Source organism: Leuresthes tenuis, unplaced genomic scaffold (genome assembly GCF_036924035.1).
Source record: "Leuresthes tenuis unplaced genomic scaffold, fLeuTen1.0.hap1 SCAF_3, whole genome shotgun sequence".
NCBI classification, from domain to species: Eukaryota; Metazoa; Chordata; class Actinopteri; order Atheriniformes; family Atherinopsidae; genus Leuresthes; species Leuresthes tenuis.
The window spans coordinates 17,997,203-18,021,407 of record NW_027325357.1 but is presented as its reverse complement, the minus strand read 5'-3'; the positions used below and the strand labels follow the sequence as shown (position 1 = coordinate 18,021,407).

At 39.7% G+C, this 24,205-nt stretch overlaps 2 protein-coding genes across 2 annotated transcripts in view; both read right to left on the bottom strand.

Annotated features, from left to right (window-relative positions):
• Positions 1–1,469: 1,469 nt before the first annotated feature.
• On the bottom strand, positions 1,470–7,128 carry LOC140303471 (kunitz-type serine protease inhibitor C4). Its single transcript, XM_072382238.1, has 5 exons — positions 6,804–7,128; positions 5,415–5,543; positions 4,884–5,033; positions 4,276–4,458; positions 1,470–4,207 (listed from the first exon to the last, which is right to left on the bottom strand). Exons 2-5 carry the CDS (start codon positions 5,461–5,463, stop codon positions 4,182–4,184), a joined length of 408 nt encoding a protein of 135 aa, XP_072238339.1. The 5' UTR covers positions 5,464–5,543; positions 6,804–7,128; the 3' UTR covers positions 1,470–4,181.
• The window catches only part of col7a1 (collagen, type VII, alpha 1), a 59,047-nt gene continuing 40,944 nt past the window's right edge, over positions 6,103–24,205 (bottom strand). The window contains exons 81-116 of the mRNA XM_072383044.1: positions 23,953–23,988; positions 23,814–23,858; positions 23,693–23,725; positions 23,503–23,565; positions 23,333–23,368; positions 22,523–22,603; positions 22,339–22,407; positions 17,428–17,463; positions 17,252–17,311; positions 17,108–17,152; positions 16,985–17,020; positions 16,286–16,321; positions 16,147–16,206; positions 15,910–16,035; positions 15,755–15,826; positions 15,602–15,637; positions 15,459–15,518; positions 15,313–15,357; positions 14,896–14,931; positions 14,714–14,749; positions 14,359–14,415; positions 14,192–14,263; positions 13,792–13,867; positions 13,630–13,661; positions 13,470–13,550; positions 11,741–11,794; positions 11,459–11,512; positions 11,311–11,373; positions 11,173–11,235; positions 10,897–11,013; positions 9,188–9,265; positions 8,876–8,929; positions 8,697–8,745; positions 8,423–8,494; positions 6,804–6,887; positions 6,103–6,122 (exon numbers count right to left, since the gene is read on the bottom strand). Of these exons, the coding sequence (XP_072239145.1) occupies positions 6,103–6,122; positions 6,804–6,887; positions 8,423–8,494; positions 8,697–8,745; positions 8,876–8,929; positions 9,188–9,265; positions 10,897–11,013; positions 11,173–11,235; positions 11,311–11,373; positions 11,459–11,512; positions 11,741–11,794; positions 13,470–13,550; positions 13,630–13,661; positions 13,792–13,867; positions 14,192–14,263; positions 14,359–14,415; positions 14,714–14,749; positions 14,896–14,931; positions 15,313–15,357; positions 15,459–15,518; positions 15,602–15,637; positions 15,755–15,826; positions 15,910–16,035; positions 16,147–16,206; positions 16,286–16,321; positions 16,985–17,020; positions 17,108–17,152; positions 17,252–17,311; positions 17,428–17,463; positions 22,339–22,407; positions 22,523–22,603; positions 23,333–23,368; positions 23,503–23,565; positions 23,693–23,725; positions 23,814–23,858; positions 23,953–23,988 (2,073 nt within the window). The remainder of the gene's footprint in view (positions 6,123–6,803; positions 6,888–8,422; positions 8,495–8,696; positions 8,746–8,875; positions 8,930–9,187; positions 9,266–10,896; positions 11,014–11,172; positions 11,236–11,310; positions 11,374–11,458; positions 11,513–11,740; positions 11,795–13,469; positions 13,551–13,629; positions 13,662–13,791; positions 13,868–14,191; positions 14,264–14,358; positions 14,416–14,713; positions 14,750–14,895; positions 14,932–15,312; positions 15,358–15,458; positions 15,519–15,601; positions 15,638–15,754; positions 15,827–15,909; positions 16,036–16,146; positions 16,207–16,285; positions 16,322–16,984; positions 17,021–17,107; positions 17,153–17,251; positions 17,312–17,427; positions 17,464–22,338; positions 22,408–22,522; positions 22,604–23,332; positions 23,369–23,502; positions 23,566–23,692; positions 23,726–23,813; positions 23,859–23,952; positions 23,989–24,205) is intronic.

The following is a 24,205-nucleotide window of genomic DNA, read 5'->3' as shown; positions in this document are numbered from 1 at the left end:
TGCTGACACATATTTGAGCAGGTTTTAGTTGAATGCATTTAAACAGTGGTGTAGAGAGCAAAAAATGTTATGTGCCTTTGCCAATGTAGCAGCCATTAGCTATTGTCAGATGTCAGTTTAGTTTTTGTATTAGTTTTTTTCTAAATGTATTTGCATTCAGACAATGATGTCTGCTGGCTCCACCTGGAGCCCAGAAATCTTGGCCATTGTCCTAGGAACCAGAGTCATTACATTATAGTTGATGGGTTTCCAGAGTGGGGTAAAGCTTAATTCCCTATATGGGAAATCTTAATGCAAACTCCATATAATTGAACACAGGTGAACCTACTCCTGAGCTATTTTTGTCTTTTTGTAATGTCCTTGTAGTTTTTCCATTTTTCATTTTCTTCATTACATTTCATAGGAAACCTAATGCCTGTTTACTGTAATCAGTGTTCTTATTAAGTTTCAGTGAACGTAGACGATACCTATATCAGCTTCTAAAAATGCTACTCTTACTATGAAATACTGGATGCCATGAATATAAGACTTAACATCAATAATAATATTTCAGTAAAATATAATTTCCCTCTGTGGTACCAGCCCAATGAGTGCCAAGTACAAGTAAATCCTCTTGGGACTTTCAGTTGTAATGGACAGTTTTCTTATTTCAATATTAACTCGATGTACATAGGTAAAATATTGCCATGTTATGTCTCAGCAGTCAGTTGTTTTGGTCCGTTACATCAAGGCAAGGAATCTCTGCACTCAAGCGTTCAAAACATATATAAATGCATATTTCAGTTTGGTCTGGAAGGATTTGGCTGGCCTGCACAGAGTAAGGATCACAGCCTTTGATTAAATTGTTGGAGGCAGGTTTCAGAATGTTGCCTGCGCGGTGTATTTTGCAGACAGTTGCGTATTCATTTAACCATTTAATCTGACAACGTGCCACAATTACCGTATGTCCTTGACAAAGTGTGCTTAATTTGTTAAGGCTGTTGCACACGTCCTCCACCAACACAAAGCGTACGGTTTGATGAGGAGATTATGGAGATAAGTTTTGAAATGAATTTAGGCAGAGGCATGGAAGTTGATGAAGCTGTGTGATGCTAGGAGAAGTGCAATGAGGATGATAAGGATTGAGTGTGTCACCAACCTGAGGAAATCAGCCGGGGACAGCGAGCATGAATACACTCTGGGAGGAGGAGTCATGGCCAACAAGCGGAAAATCCTCTCATTAATAAAATCTGCTGATGAAATTAGAACACCTAATAGGTCACACACCTACACACACACACTATTGGCCTTGTTCCTCCTCACCTTTTCCATTGAAAAAACATGTAAGGATTATTCAAATCCTATCTGATCCTATCTTTTCAGACAGCGAAAGTCACAGTTTCCAGAGACACATGAAAACTGGCCAAATATCATTTACATTTCAACACTTTTAAAGAGAGATTAGTATTAAAACAAAATGATACGCTAACTTTGTTTTTATTCAGACACTTGTTTTATTAGAAATGCTCTTTAAGATAATCCATAATATTACAGAAAGAGAAAGGTTTGCACCACACAAATACACAAGCTTACACCTTCAACACACATAAAAAAGACTTTAAAAATAGCACCTTTTCTCTGGCAGGTAAACATGCAGTCATGAAAATAACACAACCTTCCCCAAAATAATACAAATATTATGTACAAAAGAATATTGTGCTTCATTCTTCATATTCAATACAAATTAAGAGAACTATACGCAGAGTAATGATCCAGTATATAAACACTTGCATAGTTATTTAAGTGTTAAGGAGTGTAAAGAGTTTTTGGGGGAATGCTATATCGTATTCTGGAGAAAAAAAGTGCTATTCTTTCTTTGCATAGATATCATTTACATAATCACTATTGTCCTGGTTGTAATAGGATTTTTGGAGTGGTGAACATTCATAAATATCTTTCTTTCTGGGCCCCGTGTAAGGTCTCACCAGTGGTTTTAGAGTAACATGGGAAACTAGATAGAAACTAGGATACTGTGGGATGTAAAAATAAAATCCAGATTTTTGGACATTCTCTGCAGGTGAAGATCGTCATGGTTGGGATGATGAGAAAAATTAAACTCAACTGTACGCAGATGATAAGACACCATGGTTCTTTACTCACCATGACTACAGAGATATGAATACCCAGGTTTCTCAAACTCCATGTGATCATATCTGAAATATGAAAAAAACCTGAAAAAGATTCAAAACCTGGAGACTACTGTGCATGTAAAATGACTCATGCACAGCATTAGCAGACTTGCAGTTGGAGTATTTAAAATGTTTGGATGGGCAAATAACTCTTTTTGATGAAGTTAAATTACTTAACACTTAACTTAACAGAAAAGACAAAAGCATACCATACCATATACACAAAAACTGAAGCCAAGTATACAAACTAGTTGCTTATTTTCTGTATACAGCCTATATTTATGATTTACAGTAAACAGGTAACATTCTTTGTGATTGTTGTTAAGAGTAGGATCATTTTTCTTTTAAAGCGGTGGAGGGTAAACGTTAACATCATGCTTTGCAGATAGCTTAGAATTATCTAATAGTTTAAATGAGTTCACTTTTGGAAGAACGCAGCAATGTCTGCAGCAGCTGCCTCTAAAACTGCTTAATCTACAAGATGTGATTTCTTATAAATTACCAGCTTACTGTCTCACCAAACCAGATTATTCATTCTTAATGCTGGTGACTTGTTTCTTTGTTGAAGGACATTAAATAGTGCTCAGATGATCAGTTAGATCAGTGCTTTCAGAACCAGAAACTACCTTATCAATAAGTATAGAGTCAGTTAAATGGTCTGTAAAAGTTCATGAAATAAGTAGTTTGAGAACTTTCATGTGATTTCTGACTATCTTTAGACCCATTTCTTTTGTCAGTACTCCACTGCGTGAGTGCGAGAATGGCGCCGAAACAAATTCCCCCCCTGAGTACTTTCTCTTTGATTTGAATTGCCTTGTGCAGTTTTGCTTGATAAACACACATCATACACCTGAATGTCATGACAAATTGGGATTTCATTGTACCTTTGAAGAGTCCTTTTTCTCAGGCAGACTGTTTGGACAGCATACTGCTTCAATAGAAAAAGCAATAATAATAACGAAAGTGCTGGCACATGTTTTATTTAATTAATTCTCTGAAATATTTGGGTCAAACAAACAATGGTAAAAATATCCATAAATCAGTAGATCTGAAAAAAAATGTATGAGAAATTACTTCAACTCGTAGCTTCTCTGGGCCAGCATAAACAAGGGTTTGCTGTCCAGCACTCAGTGGATACATCAACACACAGAGCAATGGGAAAGTCTAAGGAACTCAGTGCAGATATTAGAAAGAAGATTGTGGCTTTACATGGCAAGATGGTCTCTCAGAGCTATTTCTAAACAACCGCTGATGCAAAGATCACCAATTAACGACAGCTTCATGAAAGAACAAGTTCATTTAGAAGATGACACAGAGTGTTACCCTAAGTTGAGAGGAATTTGCTTTGGATGGTCTGGAACAACCCAGGAACCACCAAGGCAAAGGCCTGCAATGTTTTGGAAGCTACTGGAACATCAGTGTTACCGTCTTCTGTCTACCAAATATTCTGCGTGCTGTGCGGATACTGTTGACCCATACTGCTTAGAAGAAATAAAGACTTAATAGAAATAACTGAAAATGCTGCCATGAGATTCATTCAGACCTCTGACCATAACTATAAGAGAAAGAATTGTGGAAGCACACAAATAATTTGGACTTCCCTTGTATTTTCTGTTTGATTTGCATAGCAGTTAGATTATGAGTCAACAGTCTCACTTTATAGGCCAGATGTTGGATGGGGTGATGTCTTGCGCTGCTGAACTGATTTCTGGGTGTGTTGCTTTGCTTTTTACTTGTGGCGCTTGGGATGGAACTGTTCAACTTTTTCAAGGAGCAGCAGATGTGCCAGACAATCAAAGTTTGTGTCTGACTTTGTGACTGATTGTCCCTACAGTTTTACTACTGCAGTATTTTTAATCTCAAGAAAATATTTTGTCCTTGGGGGAGGGGGGTTAACGAAACAATAAATAAACAAAAACAAACAATAAAAACCACTGATATTTGATAAATTGTTCTAGAAAATCTATTCAAATGCCAGTCTTCCTGTGGCAGAAGAGGAGCTGGTCACAATCATCATACCGTCGTTGAAGGATGAGGACCTGCACAACAGACCATTTGTTAGTTTGATATGTTAAACATGAGAAAGTTTGTGTGTTTCTTTTTGTACCTTTTCCCTTGCCAAGACACACTTCCTCACACTCCTCCTGGTGGAGGAAGCGGTTCTCGTTTCCTTCACAGCCACTGTAGATGAAAGGCCTACAGGCTTGAACCTGACCGTTAAAGTACCAGCGCAGAGTGTATCGTCCACAGCTCCCCTCATCCATGGGTAGCAGGCACAGGTCTGCTGGATCTGCAGCACACAGACGCACACGTGACTGGTGGGCATGTACAAACACACACAGAAAAAGAGACTAGCGAACTGTGCAAACTGGAGAAGAAGCAGAGAAGAATTATGAGCCACTGAACCAAAATCAAATACACGTGATCACTCCAATCATCAAACCAGTCCAATGATTTCAATGCCTATTTAGGAAAAACAACACATTGGCACAAATGTGTTCATCTTTTTCTTCTGTTTTTTGAAGAATGCATGCACATGTTTATTTTTAGTCACAAATAACCAATGACTTTATATTTATAGTAATGTTCCAAAAATAAGTCAACAACTAAACAGCCAATGCAGCCTTAGACATGCAGACAGAGCCAGATACCAGACAAGCATGATGGCAGAATTAAGCCTGAATGTATCCCCCAAACAGGAACGGGCCGGTTTACCTTCCCCTTTGACTCTCCTCGTTGACCTGACTGTTCTGGATTTCCCTGCTGTCAGAGGTGTAACTTTGACTGTTTTCTGACCATCAACTGTTGCTGATTTTTTTGGTTCGACTTTGACTGTTCTCTCAGAATCCTTTTTGCCATCCTCACCTGCCGATGCACACAAAAACATCCACACCAAAGCGCGGGGACACACAGTCGCACAGCATACGGCACAAATACATTAAATCCAGCCAGTGGAAATAAGAGACACACAGTAGTATGACAGCAGGGGACTGGGACTGACTACACTATTAAGAGTAACGGCCACAGTCTCAGGATGGTGTGTGCTCGCTGCAGTCTGTGCTGTTGCTGAAATGCAGACACTTAAGACAAGACACTCCACTAGCTCCAACTGGATTGTGGACATGAGCAAAAAAATCTGACACGCTACAAGGATTAGATCAGTGATGAAACAATGTTCTAATATCACAAACAAAGATTCCTAATAACAGACTGCGCTACTGTTATACTGTTTGAAACCCATAATACCGTCAGTGTGGTTGGTTGACTGCGTGGAGAAATAGAGCAACTCATCCATAGGGTCGTCCAGGGCCTCAATGGAATAAATGTGCTCGTAGTCCGGGTCATTGGTGTTCACCACCACACGCAGCTCACGACCTGAAGGAGGAGCAGCATCGCACAGGTCAAAATCCTTCACTTGACTCTGAAATTGTTCAACCAGCAGATAGACTGAAGGGTTTATACAACGTACGGCACCATCAAAAAATGTTCAGGCCCTCACAAGTTGTCCACATTTTTACATGTGTTACACTTTCAAAATATTTAAAATCAGTTGATTTTTAAAACAATATTTTGGAGTGTGTTCAGGTACAGTTCACGTTAATATGTTGATACTTGAAACTGAGTGCTGGTGCAATGTAGTTCAAAACTACGGTACAGTTACAGGAACTATGGCTTCTTGTTTACTTGTCAAATAAAGGCCCCTTAGCCCAAATTTCTGTTTGGTTCTTAATGTACAGAACTTTTAATGCTGTAGAAATGCTTTAGTATTTTCACATGAATTTGTGCTGCATGTTTACAGAAAAATTTAACAACCTTTTCAGACTAATATACATCCTCATCTCTGAGCTCTCAAAGGCAAATATGTGCCTTTTATAACTATGTCCAATGAATTCAGCTATAGAAACATCTCAAGGACCACTCAGAGAGGCCGTCTTTAGATCCTAAGTAGGTGCTCTAAGACCACAAGAAAAACCGTACACAAAATAACAGTTCTGTGATGAGAAATATAATGGTTAAATGTTGGCTTTGTCAAAAATAACTTTTAGCATTAACCTTAGAAATTGAAACAAACACGCAGGGAAAGACCTACAGTGTCTTCAACACTTTATTACGCCTATATATGACGGAAGAATTTACACTGGATCACGACTTTTCTATGAGCCACCAAATGCTTATCTACTGGCGGAGGAATTGTAAGCAGAAACAAAGCCATTAAATTCATTTCCATGAAGACCTGAGACTGCCTGTGCAGCAAATGTTGCTCTGACAACTTGACAGTAGAGGTTACCTCTGATACCTTTGGAAATGGGAATTAGTTACAGACTCCAAAATTTGTTTTTGTGGAAGACCTGAAAGGATGTGAAAACTTTCCATCAGCACAAAAGCCAGCAGGTAAAGGTACAGAGTCAGCTAAATAGACACCATACCCTGCAGCTGTATTTGTCTTTATACAGTTTGACAAATACATTATTTGTCAGTGGGCCACAAATGGAGTTCTCTGTTTTCTTGCTCAGAAAACCACCGAATACTCAGAGATCTTCAATTGTAGCACCACAAGTTAAACTTTTTGTTACGGCAAGCACACACACACAAACAGACTGAGGTCAACTGCAGAGCAATGGAGGAAACACTCACCCGTCTCCCCCTTCCGTACCAGTTGTTGCTCTGTTGCAGGCTGAGCCCTGACTGCGGGCTGGGACCGAGTTTCGAGGCCTGAACCTGAGAGAGCCGGACAAGGCGGGGAGCAAACGAGGGCGCCAAAGAAGCAAAGGTAGGATTCGGAGAACAAGTGGGACCAGGTGTGTATTACACAGGAGGAAAGGGGGGCAGAGAAGCAAAATGATGTAAAAAGGGGAAGGACGGGACACTCTGGTAGTAATGTGGTGTTTGAAAGTCTTTAAAAGTTTTAGATTTTTTCTATTTCTGCATAAATATGACCTTAAATCCTCAAATCTTCACAGAAGTGTCAGCAGTGCTTTAAAAGAACCTAATCAAACAAATGGAAAAAAATAATTTATTAAATAGATTTAGTAAATCTATTTACCGTGAAAAATTTTCCGTTTTCACACATCATCAGAGTGTGTGAAATTCTTGGATTATCAGCTGACTGGAAGGTGAAATTTGACTAATTTGTTTTCTATCATTGTTTTTTAAACAGGTCTAAGTGTAAATCGCTGATGGAATAATGCATTTAGAATTGTAAAAATGGTCTAAAACACCCTCCAGCTGATCAACACTTACCTGAATCATTCAATGGCAGTTATTACTGCAAGAAGGGGTCACATCAAATATAGAAAACAAAGGTTTGCAGATGTTTGCCTCGCACAGATATGTCACGTCGGATAATATTTGATGATAAAAAAATGACAAATGTAATATTTTTGTTTCATTTTTGCAGTTGGCTTTTTTCACTAATTACTTTTAGGACTTACTGATTATGTTTCAGTCATATCTAAGCAGAAATTCTTGAAGCTTCACAAACTTTCAATCACCACCTGCATAACATTAAGACACATGAGGCAACCACACCCCCCCCAAAGCACCACATAAATAATCATTCCACCAATCCAACACAGACACCAGCTGAAAGGATTCAACCAGTTTTTGCACGATTGTTCAAAGTGGGACAATCCTGCCAAAACTAGGCTGTAATCCTTTAAAGACTCAAGTCACGGCTGTAAAGACTTGTGTCATTCAGGTCAAACTCTTCTTTGATCTGACAGAAGGCCGAAGATTAAAATAATTTTTGAGTTGTTTGTTCTGAAATATGAAGACATTTCTTGGGCAATAATACATTAATGAAACATTTGGTTTGGCCACGTTTTCTGTAATGCTGCATATTTATCCGCAGCCTGCCTCAGCTTCACTTCTCATGCTGCTGTAATTGCTGCATCATAACACTGATGAGCTCCTGCATCCATTACCAGCTCAGACATCAAACATATTAATGGAATTCTTTAATTATTTACATTTTATTAATAGCCTATTTTTATTGGAAGAAATTATTATTGGTGCCTTAAAAAAAACTTAAGTTCTTTGACAGTCTAGCTGTAGAAAAAACTGGGAAAACATCAGTTTTTCAAATGAATATCAACCAAAGGAAATGCCTTTTTTCTTTTGTTAAAATAAATTCCCATTTTACCCACTCAAATAAGCTTCTAAACAAGCAATGTGCGCACTAACACATATATATGCTATAGACTCTGCAACAGCATATATGCAACGATATAATGCTGTAACTCGTGTTAAATCACAGCCCTTCACAGCCCTTCTGCCCCCCCTCTTTTTCTTCTGCTGCAGTTGGGTGGCACACTTACCTCCACATGCTGAGGATCAGGCAAATGGACCGGAGGGAAGCAGAAAGAGATGAAGTAATGAAGGTCAGTTTTAAGAGTCATGACACTGCTGACGTTTTCTACAGCTTCCCTCAAAAAGTTCTTGACAAAGTTTAGCTGAGACTGTGACTCACGTATTATGTGAGGACAACGCTGTAACAAATGAGCAACACAAGCTGTATGAAAGACTCACCGCAGTGCTGATTCATCTCGGAGCGAACATACTGTCTGATCTCATCCTCCTGAATTCAAAACAGAGGACAAACAGGGTACAACTCTATGAAAAACAACCCAAGTATCAACTCTGTGGACATGTGTGTGTGCCATTTGGTGTCTTCAGACCGGACCCTGAGGTAAGGATCCCGCACTGACCGTCATGCCTGGCTCTCCTCTGTCTCCCTTGGCTCCATCTGGCCCCATCTCTCCCTGCAACATGGACAGGTTTTAAGACGCATATCACCCACATCTTTGACTCAGATCAAGTGGAGCATACAATCAAAAGTAACAATCAAAGCTTAAATGAGGAAAATGAAACAGGATGATGCAGCTTTTCTGAAAAGAAGTTTAACATTTCACATTTCAAGTGCACTTGATTTGTTTTAAATAAGGGGCACTGGAACTTCCTGACCTCGGCCAATACTGCTCCATTAATGATGTTTGTAAAGAGACGAGTGTGACACTGACCAACTCCCCTCGCTCCCCTGGGATCCCTGGGACACCACGTGGACCGACCATGGCAGGACCAATTGGACCTCTCTCTCCCTGACACACACACACAAAACAAACAATGGAACATACAGCACATGCACTGTAGTGTGATAAGCACTGCCAGTAATTTCTCTAAACAGCTTTGTGCCACTCCCTTGCATGGATAATCTGTAAACATGCTGTCATTGAAAACCCTCATGTTATCCCACTCATACATAAATACATAGCTTTGTTTTCTCCAAACAGCGCATAAATCAAATTCCTAACCACATTGCCTTGAATACTAATTGTAAAATACTAATTGTAAAAAAAACCACAAATAGACAGTCATTAACTTATACATATGTTGGCATTATAAATGAAGGTTTAATGAGTACTAATAGAGGATTTAAAGTAAAAAAAAAAAATAATGAGACCACATGAAATTATTAAGGTTGTTATAGACGTGTAAAACGACGGCATATAAACACAAAAGTGTGTTTCACAATAGAAAACTTAGAGAAGTAGCTATAAAAGAGAGATCCTTCCTTTCTTAGATTGTTTCTTTGAACCAGATGTCACTTTGCCACAGCTGCTTAGCCTGCTTTGATCGGTCTGTGAGATGTTGAGTAGCTGGTAGGACAACAGGTGGCTGAACAGCCATATTATCTTTGTAATGAGCAGTGCCTAGTTTGATGGCTCTTTCTACCACTGGTGCAAATGCGAAAAAATTAAATTTCCAATTATTTTTCATAGATATGTGACCTGTCAACAATCATAATTAAAGAAATAGCAGTAAAAAAAAATGCAGTGAAGCTACCAGGAACCTATTATTCTTCTTGGAAAAAAGAAAGATTCCTACACTGGTTAGATTAGAGTATGACATTTAATCAAAACTAAAATGAATTCCAAGAGAAATAATTCATCAAGGTATAGTATACACAGTTTAATTTAATTACTTATTTTCTTGTGCTCTCATGCAGCATTCCTCTTGCACCACAATTATCATGTAAGCTCACAGGTTTTGGCAGTTTTTGTAGGTGTTCATATAATATTTTTATGTCTTCTCAGTCCTGTCAGCAGATCTTAAGGCTGCATGAAAGAGAAATATTGGTTCATCAATAGAATAGAAAAATAACGCCAGTGAAAATCAAGAGTGTCTCAGTCTGAAAAAAAAAAAGACACTTGATATTCCCTGCATCGACCTCGCTTATTTACAAGGTCGGAGATGAAGCAGAAAAGCCAGTCAAAGTTGGTGCCCATCAAACTGCCAATCATCATGAAGCAACACAAAGCAATCAAAAATGAGCCAGGTGAAGAAGAGAGAGGACAGAAAAGGTGAGAGAAATACAAAGATTGTAATCTTCTTATATCGGTCTTACATCATACTTCTAATGTCAAAACTGTCAAAAGTTTTATCGTTGTTGCCACCACACCATTCAAAGGCCTGACGGCTGCTGTTTTGGGAAAGTGATGACGTAAATGATACATTCATCTGTTCTTACCTTTGTTGCACAGTCCCTCTCTTTGCTAGATTACCATCAAATCTGTGCACAGTCAAAGCTGATGCTTTCATCATTGTAACACGGGACTACTGAAGTGTTTGTATCCTCTCTCATCTTCCATTTAAAAGACCTCCACACCTATAGATAAGTTAAGTGACCAAGAATGACCTATAATCATGATGTCAAAGTAAAGAAAGTCACCTTCTGTCCCTGAAGCCCCTCAGGGCCTTTAACACCAGCTGGTCCTTGTGGGCCAGTCAAGCCGGGGGGGCCATCCACACCTCTGGAACCAGGAGGACCAGGTACACCAGGTGGTCCCTGTTTGAAAGCATAGACACTTTTAACTGTGGATTTCACATTTCGTGTATTGCAGTGAGGCTATATGAATATGGAGATTAGGCACAGCATGTGGTCTACCTTAAGATCTTTATGTATGACATTGTGCTGCTACAGCAGAGGCTGAAGTTAGATACTCACCCGTTCACCTTTCTCTCCTTGACTCCCTTTGGGTCCAGCAACTCCGTCAATACCACGTTCACCCTATAATCACAAAGAAAAATAGTTTTGTTGCGAATTTGGAATATTATCCGACAAAAAACAAGTATTGTACAATACCTTGGGGCCAACTAGTCCCTCTTTTCCAGGGTTCCCAGGAACCCCTAGAGGTCCGACATCCCCCTGGAAGACAAACAGAATGCCTGACTACAACCAATCCACGTTATACACCTTATAATGCCCGTTTTTCTGCAGATACAAGCCGTACCTGTTCCCCTTTTCTCCCTGGCAGGCCTGATCGCCCATGGATCCCAGCATCACCCTGAACACATACACACTCATTCATTTAGTTCTGATATGTGAACACATCTAAAATAACACATCTAGAGTAACTATCATTTCACCCACTAGCAGTCTCACATACCATTAGCTGGTCATCACTGCCATTATTTGAAAAAATAAGAATGAAATGAACACCATGAAACTTTATCCGTGTCTATAGCACTTATCTTCCCCCTCCATTTACCAGTTCTATGTCTCACTGGCTCACCTTATCTCCTTTGGGTCCATCGCTTCCACAAATCCCCTTGGGTCCACGGTCACCCTGGAAACACAAAAGATCATCATCGACGTACACACATAAAAAAAGCTTGTGAGTCATTGAGTGGGGGGAAAAAAATGCACCCGAGCATGGAGCCCCTCCATACAGACTGTTCTTTTACTTGCCACTAAGGTACTTCAGAAAGCACTTACACACACCATGAACATAAAACACCTTGCAGGAAGTTTCCATCAACAAGACACAGAAATGGATGCAGTTATTTTCCTGGTAATATGTGTTCAGACAGTAATGACAAGCAAAAGTAAAATAGGATATACAGCTGCAGAAGGCTCCAAGAATGATGATGAGAAAGTCTAGCCCAGCCATGGTAAATCCACCTACATAGTGCCGATGCAGATCAGAGTTTTACATCTCACACTGGTATCACTTTCACAAGGACATGATGAACATGGGTGTACACAGATGTTTTTAGAATGACTTGTAATAAATTCGACATGATTTCACAGTTACGTTAGCTGATTTGATTCTGAAATAAATATATACATATATGTATATATATATATTCATTACAGATGCGTGGTCATCACGAGTCACATCTTAGTTTATTCAATTTCATCATCATCATTATTGTTTCAACATGTGCCTTCTAATAAAAGTGTGTATGTATCCCACACCTCTCAACCCACTGATAAAAGCTGCTCTCCAGACCAGAAACCAGAAGAGGCAAATGCAAGATACTCTACCAGTGATACTGACCTTGAAAATACTGCCCTCCTAGTACTTTTTACCATTAAATACCTTCTAAGGCAGTTGGTCGGTCGGTTGGTTTTGCTAAGCACTGAGAGTGACACGTCTTAAATGTTAGCTTATAGACAATAAGGTGTGCTCGCCTGTTGTATTGACAAGCTGTTTAAAATGACCATACACTATACACAACTCTCTACCATGTTGCATTTCCTGCCTGGAAGGCACACGCATCCTGTCCAAGGCTTTTCTGAGATTAGAGGATTCATCCATCCATCTTCTATACCATGAATCGGGTAGCGGGTGGGCTGGAGCCTATCCCAGCAGTCATTGGGCGAAAGGCGGGGTACATCGCCAGTCCATCACAGGGCCACACATAGAGACAAACAACCATGCACGCTCACACTCACTCCTAAGGACAATTTAGAGTCACCAATTAACCTAACATGCATGTGTTTAGATGGTGGGAGGAAGCCGGAGAACCCGGAGAGAACCCACACATACACGGGGAGAACAACGGGGAGAAAAACTCCACACAAAGGCCCCAGGTGGGGATTGAACCTGGAACCCTCTTGCTGGGAGGCAACAGTGCTAACTACCACACCACCGTGCAGAGGATTCAGTCAAGTAAAATATAAAGAAAGAAAAAGCCAAGTCTGCCTCCACACCTTTACAAGAACACAAACTTTGATCTTTAATTTGTTTATTAAATCAGACATAATTCAAACGAATGAATGAAGTGAAAGGATATGGGTGTTAAAGCAAAAGCCTAATTTTAGTACGTTAATCATCATGATGCTGGGTTGAAAGCCAATATTCTACATGTATTTGTGTGGCACAATTTGTATCCTCTGCAGTCATATGTATCTTATGCTATTAGCCAGTCGTGACTGTCATCACCCACTCATGAAAAATACTCAAAGTTTGAAATATGTAATGAATGAACAGGCACGCATACACAAAAAGAAATTACCTTGATTCCTCTCATTCCTATGATCCCAATTTCTCCCTTGCTCCCTTTATACCCTGCTAGTCCATCTTTTCCAGGTAAACCCTGGAAGAAAAAAAAAGACATCCCTCCTCAGATCCACTAAAGAGAGAAATCCAAACAGAAATCAGCAAAAAATACTAACCGATTCACCAGGTACTCCAGGTTGGCCTGCTTCTCCCTACAGAGAGTATACCAATACAACAGTAAATATACAGTTAAATCCCTGCCTGTGTTGACCTCTGACAGCTCTGGTGGTAAAAGTGACGCTGATTTAATCACAAAAATCATCTAGGAACATTGTCACTTGCCTTTTGTCCACCAGGGCCACGGGCTCCAGAGAATCCAGTGGATCCTCGTTCTCCAGGTTCTCCCTGCTGACCCTGATGTCAAATACACACACATACAGAAATGAGGATATTGATAATCTAAGTCCTTAAAACTACATTTTGTATTAGGTTTTTGGTCACTGAAATACCAGTATATCACAAAATGCAAATCTTTTTCAAAGCTTAATTCCAACTGATTTGATTTGGGTGAAACAACCCCTCAACGCACCGTCCTCTACAGTAATCAGGCATACCAGATTAGTCAGTTTACATTGTACACATTATAACTGGATGGAACAAAGTAGCTAAGGCAACCACCCATCTGTGAGTTATTTTCTATATAGACCAATCAATCAGCAAATCTGCACCGAAATTTACCTGCTGTCCTGTTGGACCCTCTTGACCTTTCACCCCCTTTTCTCCTTGTGTACCTTTGGGTCCTCTGTCACCCTGATTGAAACGTCAGTTAAATCCATAAGAAGTAAAAAGTCATATGTGGTACATTACTGGAAAAAGCATTGCGTGGGATTTTGGTGTCGACTAACTGTTTCTCCTTTGTTGCCTTTTTCTCCAGGAGGTCCCCCCACCAGCACAGTGTCCCCCTGTAAGACACAGTAAAGCTGTCAGCATCTGGTCGCACACCTAAAGATAATAAAACCACTCAGAATATTTTGGTATCTTTTCTTACACTGTGTGACTTTTAATATCACAGCTCATGAGTATTGTGTATTCATATATTCCTCCTGCTTTGAGCTGAATAATTCTGTTGAAAGCACTGTTTCAAAACAGCCACCGTTGGCAAAAAGGAGTCTTATTCTCCATTTTTTCATCTATTTTTCTTTACAAATAAAAAGGGAATGAGCGGCAGTAAGCAGTTGTTGGATTTTAAAATGCACACACCTTCTCTCCCTTGTCACCTGGCAGCCCACCGTCTCCCTGTGAAAAACAAAACAAAAGAGATTGAGAGTAAAACATTTCATTCAAGCATGTCAATTTGTTTCGCTACTTTAGATGAGCCAAACGCTCAGGGGATGAGCAGCATGATGACATATAAAAATGGGAAAAGAATGGCTAGTATTCACCTTCTCTCCCCGAATGCCTTTAACCCCCGCGGGACCCTGGTGGATACACACAAACATTATATACATGCTTGGCTCAGCAGTGAAAATGACTACAGTGTGAATGTTTCTGCCATCATGTGAGCTTTTCCAACAAATCCCAGGAAATGGCACTCAAAAAAAAATCACAACAAAGTCAGGACTCTTTGAGTTTTAGATTAAGTCAATTCAGATTCAGTTAAAGTTTGTCTTGCTTTAAAACTGCGACACAGTGAGAAAGGGAAAGACCTACATCATAGTTTGTTTACAGTCTAGGAAACACATTGCGTCCCGGTGAGGAAGGCTATTCAACTGAGTAATTATATGATTTATGCTTGTGCGCTTTCTTTATGCCTTTGACAGACCGAGTGATGCATAAAAATGGAAGCTTTCAATATTTACTGATGGTCCTCTCTCTCCATCCAAGCCAGATCGACCCTCCTCGCCCTGAGGCAAAAGAAGACACCAACGTTAGTTTCTTCTTTTCTAAAGGTAAATTCACACAAAAACACAAGCTCTGTGATACAGCGGTGTAACCAGTGTCTCACTCTGGGTCCTGGATCTCCTCTCTCTCCTCTTGCACCAGGAATGCCGACACCAACTTCCCCCTAATAACAGAAATTATATCAATACCCCTCGAAAATATCAATTAACATTCAGAAATAGTGTGTGTGTCAGTGCAGATAGTCACCTTATCCCCTTTGACCCCGTTAGTACCAGGAGAGCCCTAGAACACAGGACATCACTCACATAAATCACAAATTCTGCCAACATTAAAGATGTATATGGAAGCTCTTAGGAAGCCTTAGCTGTTTATAACAGTGTAATAAGAACAGGAACTCACTGCCTGTCCAGGAGGTCCAGGAGGACCAGGAGTGCCAGCATTTCCTGCACGTCCTGCAAATCCTTGGAGACCCTGAGAATGAGAGCAGGATATTTGGAAATCTTTCCAGAGTGATAACATAAATATGAAGCATGCATTTCTTTTTATCCACCAACCCTCTCCCCTGGGAGTCCAGGAGGTCCTGACTGTCCATTTTCTCCTCTCACACCAGCCAGCCCAGGATCACCTGACTTTCCCTGCAGCCCTGGAGGACCAGCTGGACCAGGAAGCCCAGGATCTCCCTGAAATGCAATTAGAGATTTTATCCTGCGGGCATGTCCGATAAGTCACACTATGACTGGACAGATAAAAACATAGATCTGCTATCTGCTAAAACACAAGCTGTTACTCACCTTCAAACCTGGAGGCCCAATACGACCCTGCGGACCTACCAGTCCAATGCCTTTCTCTCCCTGCAGCACAGTTTTTGACATTACTGTCACGGTGAAATGGGTCTGAATTCAGACAGGTAAATTAAGGACAAAAGCTCACCTTATCTCCTTTTGGCCCAGGAGATCCCTGTGGCCCCTGCATGTAAAACAAAAAGATCCTGCTAGAAGACATATTCTGCTTGTAGATTTTGAACCACTGTGTATTTTATAAGATTAAAAAAAAAAAACAGCAGCTTAAACTTGATGATATCTTTGCATAGAGGTAAAGAGCCTTTAATCAAATGCTGGATCTCAATACTTAACACATCTTTATGTAAATCAGCTTGATAAAAGGGATTCTCGTGTTCATCAGCAACCAAAATGAATACATTTACTCGTTTCATCACCCATCAGGTCTTTGTTTAAAAGCTGTATAACTGAAATGTCACGCCACTGAAGCAGAAGTTCAAGTGGGACTTATTCCCACAGATGGATAGGATAAGTGAAGCCTTTTTCCCAGCTGCAGTAACGCACTCACATTACACACAAACCGTAAAGAGAAATGCAACCTGTTAAGCCCGTCACCGAGTCTGACACTAAATAAAATAAACATCAGCAATACAACTACGGGCAGACTTTCATCGAACACTGATTCTTGTATCTTCTTGAAGTAGGTTGAAGAAGTCCCCAGTATTGGGTTGGGTGTTTTTATCTTTCTGTATACTGTACACAACAAAAACCATATACTCAATAGTAAAATGCACAAGTCAGAACAGTGTGAATCTAATAAACAAAGAGGCAGTGGAAGCTGAATTCTTACATCCTCTCCAGGCTCTCCTGATTCACCAGCCACTCCCTGGTATGACGAGAGATAACACATTGTGATCACGTTGTTAGGTAAACATTAAATACACGTGTTGCTCTGCACCACAGTGGTACTCACTCTTTCTCCCTTGATGCCAGCAGGACCTTTGTCTCCCTTGCTCCCCTGAATGTCAGAAGTCACATATTCAGCCATACAATTGCAAAGGAAAAGCACTCAACATGTTATTGACTGAGATTAAGCCTTCGGTTTGGTGACACTCACCTTTTGGCCAGGTAGACCTTGCTCTCCAGCTGTGCCTGGCAGTGTTTGACCAGGTGGACCCTGCAGAACCAGAAAAGTGCCGTCAGCTGCAGTGAGCAACTGTTCAATTTCATCATTCAAGTAACAGCTCTTGAACAGGATTAGCTACTTTCAAGTCAGCGCCAACAATGACTCACCCTCTCTCCTTTAAGTCCGGGCGGTCCAGCCACAGCCTGTAAGAACAGAGAACAATATAAATATAACCATGAACAATATGGGTTGTTATTCATAAAAAGGAAATGGATACTTAAAGACGCTGGCCTTCAGCATCATAAATGCCCTATCATTATCATCTCAAGCTGCTAAACATAGAAACTCTTGATATCCTTAGCAGGGAATAAAAATAAAAGCACTCTTGCACCTGTCCATTGCACTACACAGTGGAACAGTGTTTGAAAATCAATCATTTTCATGAAAAGCTGCGAAACTTAATGCACATCCACTTGTTTAAGAAACGTAAGTCTTGTGTTAATACTATCCTTCTGTCCCCGTTATCTGCAATATCTAAAAAAAAGCACTTGGCTATGAGGGCTATTTAAAAAACAAATGCTGATATTCTTAGACGCAGTGACGTGAAAGCTCATCCAAAGAGTGTATTTTTGACAGTTTTAAACAAGCCCGTGTTCAGCACTTTAATCTTTGTGTGTGAATGGAACTTTACCAGTTTTACTTATATTGTGAGGACATATTTTCCTCCCTTTTGGCAACATACACGTCATCTCGCGGCATGCGAGTTTTCTACATTTTGTTACCCTTAGGACTAATGTTTTCCTTATCAAATTGGCACACATTTCTCCACAAATACAAAGAAAACACTGCAGCTGTTTTGTAAATTTAATATAAATAAAAATGTAAATATCTCATTGATGTAAGAGTTCTGATTCCGCAGTTCATTCATCTTAAGCAACCGTGACAGCCTTAAGCCTTAAGTTTCTCTCATATGTTCTTGGCAGAAATGCTCACGCTCAACCTGGGCGGATGGGGAGCATCAGTGCACAGTAAAAAAAAGTAAAAAGTCTCTCCAGAGATACTCACCTGGGTTCAGATCCAGACTCTGGCTGATTTTTTTTAAGGCCAATCCTACGTTTTTCTAGGTAGTATGCCTCAGATTGTTCTGTTGTTGAAACATAAATCTTGTTCTTTTCTATTTAAATACATTGTAATATATAAAGTTAGTTTTTTTTATCATACATTATCAATTCATTTTAATGATAACACTCCAAAAACTTATTTTTGCTTAGTTATTGCGGAATATTGTCTGTAGACTAAGTTAACAATCACACGAATCTATCTTAAAAAGAGTTTGAAACATAACAAATTGTGGAGGACTTTCAATCAACAAAGCATAGATACTCTGTTTAAGAGTAGGACTAACTTAGGTTAAGGTTATGGTGTGAGGGCTAAGGAAAGTGGTAGCTCTGATTACAGTTTAGGATAAGTCTCCAGGGAATAAGAGTATGCGTGTGTGTGTGTGACAACAAATGGTGGAGGAGATCCTGAGCAGATGGAAAAGTGTTGGCTGCTCATTTATCAAACAGTTGAACTCACTGACAGTATCACTGTGCCTCTGTCCACAGTGCTGAACCTGAGGTTGTCAGCAGTGGGGGAGCTGTTCAAGGCACATGTCATCATGACTCATGTCAACATTATGAACAGCAGGACTGGTGGTGAATAGTGAGATGCTCATAAGCCAAGCACAATCTTTCTGTTTTTCTTCAGATACACTTTACCAGTGGAGACAAACAACTCTGGCATCCTGAAAATCCTGACAGAAATAAGTTAGAAATTGTCTTGGGAACAAGATGAAAAAAAAATTACTTTTCCTTCTCCTGTGCTCTCCATGCAAATGAGTTTCATTCAATCACAGCAGTACTGGCTTGACTTGTAATATCAGTGTGTTAGATGTAAAGGTTCTACTTTACATTTCAAATCTCTATGTTCAATTGTAATATTCAAGAAAAGGTTGCACCACTGTAAGTGTTTTATGGGTTTACTTCACTCAAGCAAGTTTAAAGTCTCCATAAAAGTATTTTTTTTTGCTGTCGTGGGATATGGAACTAAAGCACTTCAAATAAATAACACTTCTTTAAAAGCTAGTTATTTAGCAACTTAGAGAGTTGGTCATTCATCATTCCAGTGTAAACATACCATCACTTATGAGCATAAACTACATTATCGTACAACGTTTTCAGAAAAGCTGGGACACTGAATAAAATGTTGATTAAAACTAAATGCAATGATTTGCAATTTTTTGCATTCCTATAATCAACTAGATGATCCAAAGAAAAAATCAGCAAGTAGCCAGTCTGCAGTTACATATTCTCAGTGCTTCACTCGCCTGCAGACTGCATGTGTAGCTGTCACCCACTGAAAATGTTTAGTGCACTCTAAAACTGACAATGGAGAAAAAGAGGTCCCGACCTCTATCAAGTAACACTTTGGGGAAAACAATTTCAAAACTACACCAGGGTCTCCTTGGTTCCCAAAGGAGTGTTACAAAAACAGAAGAGCGGATGTTTTTCAAAGTGAGCGCCACTGACAGTCAAAGTCAAAATGAGCACATATTTCTTTCACAAAATGACAACAAACAAGCAAAAAATTTAGTTTCAACACTTGCTATGATGTTTTTGCACTATTTCGAATTACCTTTGAGTTTAGATTACTTGGAAATCACCGCATTCGGTTATTCATTTACATTTTCCAAATTTCTCAAAAGTGGCGATGTGTAGCAGGATACAGAGAAGCATTTCTATAAATATAAACATGAATACTAAGCTAGAGAAGTAAAAAGTGGCATCATTATCTGCCATAAGCTCTTCCTGTGATGCACACGAGTATGAGTTATGAGAGAAGCTTTGCTTCAGTACATTTGATCAAACAGAACGATCATCCATTTTTTTGTCTAGAGCCTATCTCAGCTGCTAGGAATAGGGATAATTTAGAATCACCAATTAACCTAACATGCATGTTTTTGGGTGGTGGGAGGAAGCCGGGGTACCCGGAGAGAACATGCAAACTCCACACAGAAAGGCCCCAGCTGGGATTCAAACCAGGAACCACTGTGCAGCTGACAGGATGATCAATATTGTCATAATGTTTACATGCAAACATTTATAAAAAATGTTTATAGATTTGGCACAACAAGCGCTTCTGGAAACAATAAAGATGTGAAAGAAAAGGTCATAACAGACACAACAGGGAGATTTGTTTGTGTTCTTTTGTTCTTTTCAAAAGATACAATATTTCATAGCTCAGAAAACACTGATCTTAAGTGTGAGCAGCCTGTAAATGATGGTGCATCTGTGTGTAACATTATAAAATCCAGCAGCAACCCAGACAGACATGTTCTGCATCACAAAACGTGACGCTCCAGGCTAAGAAGTTTGATGGCTTGTGCTTCAGACAAAAAGGGATCTGCTGCGTCTGTGTCGGAGAAAGTGTTGAATACATGTCAGAAGTAATTCATCAAAAGGTTATGTAACAAGATAAAGGAGATTGATGTGAGATTGTCTGCTAGCAGTGTTTTTAAAGTGTAGTATATGTAAAGATTTGGCAATAAACAGCCTCCACTGTAAAGTCAAGCAGAGACAATTAAAGTAAGGCTATCGAAAGTGATGATGTGATCTGAGAACATATGATGCAGTGCAAAAATAACAAAGTGACCTTCTCTGTCATTTTCAGTCTTACTGAGCTGATCCGTCTTAATTGAGATTCTCACAGGCAGAACTGGCACAGGTTTTTAAGTCAAGCCAGTCCCTATGAACAGATGTCTGCAGTCATTCCAGTGCTGATTTAGGCAAGCAACAATATCCCAATGTCAGTGGCAAGGTTTCCATATGAGTAACACAGAAATAATCACAGGTAAGCATCAAAGAACCACTCTATTGTGTCTCATGACAACCTAAAAGACAGCTGTTTGTCACAATGTAACAAATTACCCCTTGTCGATTTATCTAGTAAAGCAGGTCACACAAATTGTGTCATTAGAACAGTTTACCTGCATATTCACATGGTCATCACTCTCAAAGCCATCTCTACTGTTTGGAGCATTGGTTATATGTATACAGCTCATCTATTTACTTGGAAATGTACTGTAAACCTGAGGGGGTTTGCCTGGATTTTTGGTCAATTTCAACTCGATAAATCCTACTGTGCTAACGGTTTTCAGGATAAATAACCCTGACATTCAGTATGTTGATATGACAAAAAAGAAATCTAGTTATTGTGTAACATGATGGGACAGACACCCCTAGATAATGCATTTGGGAGTTTAATTGCTGCTGCAGATATACATTCAATGGGACAATAACTGGCACATCTTCCACAGCTCCCGTTCCAGACAAAAAATTTAAAAAAAGCCAAGAGAAGTCATATCACCAACTGTTATACTGGAGTCTGACATACATCTGTCAATAAACTGTATACAGTCCTGTCCATTGCATGATTACTGGGACAAGGAGAGTAATCCAAATAAATGGCTTAGTTTAGCTATAATTGCTGTTTGACTTAACTGTGCATGAACAAAATACTGAACATACTGATTCTGGTCAAAGTGGGAAATTCAAAAGTTTCTGTTTCTTGGCTACATGAAGTTCTTGCCTTCTTACTTCCTATGGCTTCATGACTCAGACAGTGCTGGAGATAAGTGCTAACAGAGGTGAAACATCAGACATTCCTTTAAAATATAAAATACAAAGAGAAGGACAAACAGTGGGACTTCAGGAAGACTGGTAATTGCAGGGGAATTTATCTGAAGCACCATTTGGCGTAAAGTTAACAGCAACCTTATTACAGCTGCTGAAGGAAGACACTGGAAAGGGCCACCTAGTGCTATTACTCTTGCAGTAGAAAGCTTGTAATAGCGCTACAGATTTCTTTTTTTGTGCGAAAAGCAATTTATTCCATGGATGATTTCCTGTACGCATTACATGTGATTGCAGCAGTTGTGGATGTGCAGCGGATGTGTGGGATAATATCCTAATCTAAAAGCAACAGCATTCACTGTCCTTTTAACCTGAGGCTGCTCAGTAGATAGACCAACCTCTCACCTTCCCTGGAGGGCCACTGTCTCCCTGCTCCCCCTTTAAGCCAGTCTGACCTGGAGGTCCAGCGATACCCTGAAGACCAAATTACACAACATTAACACTGAAGAGGACTTCAATTTACAACACATTGCACATCATATGTACATATTACATGTACATATTACAAGAAGATACAGATAAAGAGTACCTGCTTTCCTGGTAATCCATGCATTCCTTCTTTACCAGGGACACCGTCTCTCCCAGGAACCCCAGGTTTACCTGCTTCACCCTAAGCAGTAGCAAATTACCCGGTAAATGCAGTGTTTTCTTTCTTTCTTTCTTTCTTTCTTTCTTTCTTTCTTTCTTTCTTTCTTTCTTTCTTCTTTTTTTTTTTTTTTAAATACATCCAGTCAGATTTGCATGTGAGCATGAGTCAAAATATGCCTAATTACCTATTTGTCTTCAATTCTTTGATTTATTCATCTGGAAAAACTGCACATAATCCAGCTGGTTCATACCATCAACAATGCACGGCAAAGCAATAGCACACAATATGTTGTTTTTTGTCATGATTTCCCTAAAAATCAGTCTTCTGTATTTTTTTTTGTTAGTTTCTAATCATTGCATCACTTCAGAGGTACAATTTTTAGTTTACAAAATTTCATGGAAATAATGTCTTTGCATGTTAGTCTATTCATTCTAGTCCCACCAGCAGCACAGTAAATCAAATCAAAAGCAAGAAGAGAGGCTGAAAATGGTGGCTGTATTGGTCTCTGTTAATAAAATATAAGCACCGTGTACTTGCCTATGTTCCCCCAAAAAAACTATTAAATGTAGCCGAAGCTGTCATTTATCAATCAAGGCCTGTTCTAGATGTTTTGGCATTTTTGTGTAATTACCTTCATAATTTTCAGTAACAAGTGAAACGACACAGGGACAACATTTTATTTCAGTTTCTCATTTTCTCACTCTGCTCTACAGAGCAGCAACAGCAGCCAGAATGGGATTAAATACTCACCACCTGCCCCGACAGTCCCGGGGGGCCCTGCGGACCCTGCAGGGAGAAGCAAATACAGTGCTGTATTGAACACATTTTGATACACAGCATGATGCTTTCAATGAAATTTCATGAGAAAACATGAAAGCATCTCTCTCTGAAGGGAAGCTGTGATTGATGGCAACACATACCACAGCTCCTGGAGGACCCGGTGGTCCTGGCAGACCTGTGCTCCCTTGAGCACCAGGAGGACCCTGCAGGGAGGAGAAATAAACTCAAACACAGCATATCTGTCATACAGCTCAAATGTTTTGACAGTTGTATAATTGGATATGAAGACAATTGAATGTCTGCTTTAAAAGAGAACCTCAGTTATCTCACCTGGACACCAATGCCGGCATCTCCTTGGTTACCCTGTGAAAAAAGAAGTTGTTTCAAGTTTTTTAAAATAATAACTAAAAAAAAAACAGACTTTGTACTCGCAGTACAGCAGTGAACCCACCTTCACACCTGGTTGACCGGGCAGGCCGGTGGGACCCATGGGGCCCTGATAAAAACATGTCATCAACATTTAAACTCCTGCTATTAATATTAATAAGAGACTGTCAGTGTGCATAGTTTTTCGCGCATGTCATACTTACAGTTGGCCCCCTCATGCCAGGCTCCCCTGGGTTTCCCTGTGAGCAAAAATGAATGCATACAAAAAAAAGTTTAACTCCAGCTAACAAACAAAGGAAGAGTTATTGAATTTCTTTATGAGAGTTAGCTGAGAATAATAGACATCTGTTATTCATGAAATGGATTTTTCCTGGTCACCACATTTTGGATTAAACAAATGAGAGATTATAAAATGTTTAATCAATGTCAGGCTATCTGCTTCCAGTCCTGAACTCA